We start from the raw sequence: 5,831 nt of genomic DNA on the forward strand, positions 1-5,831 counted from the left end.
TAAAAATGTATTTTTCTAAGAATTTTTCACATGATCTGAATTTTTAAATTGTCATCAATTTGTTCTTAATATCCTCATATTATCTTAAGGTCTGTCAAACCTGTAACAGAGGCCCCTTTTTCATTTCTCTCTTTCTTTTGGCTGAGCCATGTGGCTTGTGGGATCTTAGTTCCCACCCGGCCCCTCGGCAGTGAGCGTGTGGAGTCCTAACCACTGGACCGCCAGGGAATTGCCCCCTTTTTCATTTCTGACATTGGTTATTTGTGTCTTCTTCCTTTTTTTCTTGATGAGTCTTGACAGGAGTTTATCAATATTATTCATCTTTTCACAGAATCTGCTTTTGGCTTTGTTGGTGCTCTCTATTTCCTATATTTGTTTTTAATTTAAATCTCTTCTTTATTATTACCTTCTTTTCTTGGATTTAATTTTCTGTTTTCTACCTTTTTGAATGTTTAGCTCACTGACTTTCAGCCTTTTCCCTTTTCTAATATATGCACTTTTTCCCCAAAGCATGGCTGTTTTGCTTTTTTCATTGATCTCAGATTATTTAGACGTTTAAAACTGTATTTTAAAATTTCTAAACATATGGGGATTTTTCTAGTTATCTTGCCTAATTGCAATTGGGTTGAGAACATATTTTATATGATTTCATTCTTCTGAAATCTGTTGAGACTTTCTGGCTTGGCATATGGTCAGTTTTTGTTAATGTGCCATATGTGCTTGAATCCTTGGCTCATGATGCATTATCTTAGCTTGGATTCCCCCAGAAACAGACTTTGAGACAAGGGTTTGGGAGATGATCCCAGAAAGCACTGGTAGAGCTGTGGGAAGTGAGGCAGGGAAGGGAAGGCAGCACATCAGAGGTGCATTTGCAAACAAGGTATCACTGTGGGAAACAGCTTCATTCTCTGGGCAACTCTGGGAAGCAGTGGAAATAGGCTTCCCACTCTCGTGGTGAGGGCATTTGTACACCCTTCATTTGGTTGAGGGCTACTTAAGGGGATGGTTTTTTTTTGTTTTTTGTGGGGTCTTTTGTTTTTTTTAGTTTGGCCTGTGGGAGTTTGGTTCCCTGACCAGGGATCGAACCCGTGCCCCCTGCAGTGGAAGCGCAGTGTTAACCGCTGGACCGCCAGGGGAGTCCCAAGGGGATGGATTTTTAATTCCCTGCCACTTCCCACTTGCCACACACCAGGCAGAGTGGGCTCTGGTGGACAGGAAGCTCTCCAGCAAAGATCAGCTGCCTTGCCTGCTTCACCCACTGGGTTCACTTCTGTGGCCGCCGCCTGTGGCCACAGCTGCCATTGCTGCCCTCTGTCACGGCTGCCTCAGCAGCAGCCAGCGTCATCCTGACCACCTCTGCTGCCTGTTGCTACTGATGCCATCACCACCTCCCACCGTAGCCACCATTGGTGGAGGTATTGAAATAACAAGAATGCCTTCAAAATGCTTGACTCCGTTCGCAAAGAATGGCTACATTCAACCCAGGAGGCCGATGAGAAGTGGTGGGCATGAAGGCGGGGGAAGCATTGGGAAGAGTGTGGGGAGGGACAGACAGCAGTGTTGGGGGGACGTGTGTGGGTGCTGAAGGGGTTGAGTGAGCTGATAACGTCAGGATTCTGAGGAGGCAGAATTCCAGTCAAGGCTTCGGAGCCGCAAAGTTCGGCTCTGGCGGTAAAGTGGCTTGGGCGGCTCCTTGGCGGGTGGTAGCGGTGGCCTAGCGGTTCCTCCTGGCCCTGTGAATGTCGGGGCCAGGCCCGGGGAGGATGGCGCCCTAGAGCCCAGCCTCGCTGGGGTAGGGGCGGGAGGGGACGGGGTGGGGACCGGCCATGTCGGAGGTGACCCGAAGTCTGCTGCAGCGCTGGGGTGCCAGCTTTAGGAGAGGCTCCAACTTCGACTCTTGGGGCCAGCTGGTGGAGGCGATAGAGGAGTATCAGATATTAGCAAGACACCTACAAAAAGAGGCCCAAGCTCAGCACAGTAATTCTGAATTCACCGAAGAACAAAAGAGAACCATGGGCAAAATGGCAACATGTTTGGAATTACGAAGTGCAGCTTTACAATCCACACGGTCCCAAGAAGAATTTAAACTGGAGGGTCTGAGGAAGCTAGAACCAATCCTAAAGAATATTCTTACATATAATAAAGAATTCCCATTTGATGTTCAGCCTGTCCCCTTAAGAAGAATTTTAGCACCTGGTGAAGAAGAGAATTTGGAATTTGAAGAAGATGAAGAAGAGGGTGGTGCTAGAGCACGGTCTCCTGATGCCTTTCCTGCTAGAGTTCCCCATACTTTATTACCAAGGTTGCCATCAGAACAAGGAGTGACGTTACTCACTATCAGAATTGAGAAAATTGGCCTGAAAGATGCTGGGCAATGCATTGATCCCTATATCACAGTTAGTGTAAAAGATCTGAATGGCATAGATGTAACTCCTGTGCAAGATACTCTGGTGGCTTCAAGAGAAGAAGATATGTATGTTCATTTTAATGTGGACATGGAGCTCCAGAAGCATGTTGAAAAATTAACCAAAGGTGCAGCTATTTTCTTTGAATTCAAACACTACAAGCCTAAAAAAAGGTTTACCAAGCACCAAGTGTTTTGCTTTCATGGAGATGGATGAAATTAAACCTGGGCCAATTGTAATAGAACTATACAAGAAACCCACTGACTTTAAAAGAAAGAAATTGCAATTGCTGACCAAGAAACCACTTTATCTTCATCTGCATCAAACTTTGCACAAGGAATGATCGTGACATGAATACCCTGGAACTTCTGTGAATCTTACCACTCAGTAGAAACCATCCTAGCTCTGTGTAGCCTATTCACCTTTCAACAGGCAGGAAGCAAGCCGTACCCAGGCCAGCAGGCCAGAGTGAGTCCATTACAAAGCTGTAGCACAGAATTCAAAGTCCAGCACGTCACTGATGTAAAAGACTCCTTTGGATACAGGCTTATTGTAGATCTTGAAACGTTTTCACTTTTCTATTAATTGTGCAATGAATAGCCTCTTTTCTAATTTGCCACTACCCCTGCCCTGCTTCCTGGAACGACACTGTTGTGGGTGGAATGTGCTCACCTTCACACTTAATACAGCAATAAGAGTGTGCTAGAGTTTGCACACCTGTCCACTTCTGCTCCAACATGCTCTTCAGTTTTTCGAGTTAATGTCAGACTTTGGGTTGATGTGGGTAGGATAGTATGAAACTGCCTCTGAGAGGAATTGGACCAGTTATGCTGCCCAAGGTCAGTCTGGAAATTTATAGGCTGCTCCTTGGAGACGGCCTTGATTCACCCTGATCTCATGGTTCTCCTGCTTAGAAATAGTGTGCCTTGGCCAAATCAGTATCCCATATGGGCGTGTTCGCAGGTTGTAGCTGTGATTTTTCCAGATGACCAGATTGTTTTTCTGAAAGTGAGCATATTTTTAGTCATGTTGATTAGCTTCTTTCTACATCACATCGTACATCACTCTTTCTGATAGTGATTCTGGGGTTAATGATGGAACCATCTCAGAATAATTACGAATTCTTGGTGGGTTTATAATGTCTTCTAAATCATGTAATCTAAAAATAATTTGAGTCAGATGCTAACAAGATACCACAGGGATAACTGCTGTTTTTCTGACAACTGATTGTGAAACCTTAAAACCCGCCTACCTCTTCTTATAGTGGTGAGTATGCAAATCTGGAGATATTCTATTTTTTTTTTATATAGGTAGATAGGATTGCCATTTATTTCCTATGTAGATATACTGCCATTAATCCATATGGAGATATGCAGGTCATTAGCTTTTTAAAATTTGACTATTTACATTCTTTTGACTTAATAATGGGGCATAAATAAAACTTTCATAGTACACACGAGGTGGATATTTGATACACAGAACATTAAGATTTGGGGTGGGCATTCTGTGGGTTAGATGTGGGGCCCACATATTTAATATTCACTATTTTAAATGACCAATGCTAGCATGAGGGGAACGCAGTGCCAGTACTTGGCCTATTTTTAAACTAGTGTAATAAGCCTAGTCATCCAGTTCAGTATGTTTGCTTTTTAAAGTAAGTAACCACAGTCAAGTTCTAGCCCTTGCACCTCAAGAGACCTAGTCTCCACTTTCAGTTGTCTGTTAGGTCAGTTCTGTTTACTATGATGGATGTTAAAAAACTATATGAGCCTGAAGAATTCTCAACCAAATTTAGTCTTGCCTCTCTCTTGATTAGTTTAATTCCAAAATGATTCCATCCACAGTAGCTTGAGGGGATGAAGAATTTGCCTCAATAAATTATTTTGTTGTTCACTCAACTCTTAGACTGTGAGTTGCCAGCCCACCTGCTGACCCCCGGACTGTAAGCTCCTCAGGGGGTAAGAACCACATGTTCGCCATGTCACGTACATTTTCTGAGGTGCTTGGCAGCGCTCTGTACCTTGTGGAGTACTCGGTACCTTCTGTTTGATGTTGCTGACAAGACCTAAAACTAATCCCTTAAAAAACCTACCATTAAAATGTAGCAAAACTGGAAGAAAAAAAAAAAAAAAAGCCAGTCAAAGGTGTGTGGAGGTGAGGAGGGGGGTATGTGAAGAAGAAAGCAGAGTCTTCGAGGGTCATCATTTTCACCTTTGATGGTTGAACTGAGGATTTTGTGCTTGTCACTGAACATACTGACTTGGATGATAAAGATAATCACTATATTAATGGTAATAAATATTTCAGTCAGCACTTACCTTCAAAGGGTAAGCAGCTCATTTATACCATCAGAAACTTTCAGGCAGAATGTGTGCAAATAGAAGTCGGATCTCTAAAGAAATTAATAATCATGAAAGAAAGTAAGCTAGCTTTTACCATAAAGTGTGCTGCTTTTCAAAAGTCCTGCTGCCACACCCTAGACCAATTAAATCAGAATTTTCTGGGGTAAGACCCAGACATGGGTATTTTTTTTAAAATACCGATTTTAGGGGGCTTCCCTGGTGGCGCAGTGGTTGAGAATCTGCCTGCTAATACAGGGGACACGGGTTCGAGCCCTGGTCTGGGAAGATCCCACATGCCGCGGAGCAACTAGGCCCGTGAGCCACAACTACTGAGCCTGCGCGTCTGGAGCCTGTGCTCCGCAACAAGAGAGGCCACGATAGTGAGAGGCCCGCGCACCGCGATGAAGAGTGGCCCCTGCTTGCCGCAACTAGAGAAAGCCCTCGCACAGAAACGAAGACCCAACACAGCCAAAAATAAATAAATAAATAAATAAATAAATAAACATAAAATACCGATTTTTAATTTTATTTCAATATGCAACCAAGAACCACTGCCCTGGTGGAATTCCTCATTTTTGGTTGACTGCGTTTTGTAATATTAACTTGTTTGGAAATAAAGTTCTGAAAGTTGTTGACCCTATTTCTGAAGCCCCTGATGATCTAGAATTTACAGAGTCTGGGAGCCTATGAGTGTCACAGTAGTATTTCTTTCTAACCCAATGAATATTTACCAGTGAGGTGGTGACATATGAAACAAGGTCAGATCTAAGTAATTTACATCCTTTCCTCCTTCTCTGATGGGCCAGAAATTATGGGATGCAAGGTGTGTCAGTTCAACTGGACAGAAGGAAAGGGTGTCACTCTAAAAAGTATTAAGCAGCAAAAATGTCAAGGACATGGACAAGTTTGTGCAATAAGGGGACCTGCCCTCCTGAGTCTTCCAAGGCCAGAGGCCTGGACACTGCCGCTGGGACTGTGCTGGCTGTGGAGCATGTCCAAAGTCAAATCTCTTACTTCCCAGGAGAAGACATTGAAGATAACACGGTGACCTCGATGCAGCAGTGTGAGGTGCTGGCGAGAAAAA

General features: G+C 43.7%; 1 protein-coding gene across 1 annotated transcript; it reads left to right on the forward strand.

Moving 5' to 3' along the window:
- Positions 1–1,826: 1,826 nt before the first annotated feature.
- LOC132376819 (axin interactor, dorsalization-associated protein-like) lies at positions 1,827–3,289 on the forward strand. Its single transcript, XM_059942678.1, is given in 2 exon segments — positions 1,827–2,585; positions 2,587–3,289. Coding segments are annotated over 2 exon segments (921 nt in total). The 3' UTR covers positions 2,749–3,289.
- Positions 3,290–5,831: the final 2,542 nt, after the last annotated feature.

This window comes from Balaenoptera ricei, chromosome 13, assembly GCF_028023285.1.
Source record: "Balaenoptera ricei isolate mBalRic1 chromosome 13, mBalRic1.hap2, whole genome shotgun sequence".
Classification (NCBI taxonomy): Eukaryota; Metazoa; Chordata; class Mammalia; order Artiodactyla; family Balaenopteridae; genus Balaenoptera; species Balaenoptera ricei.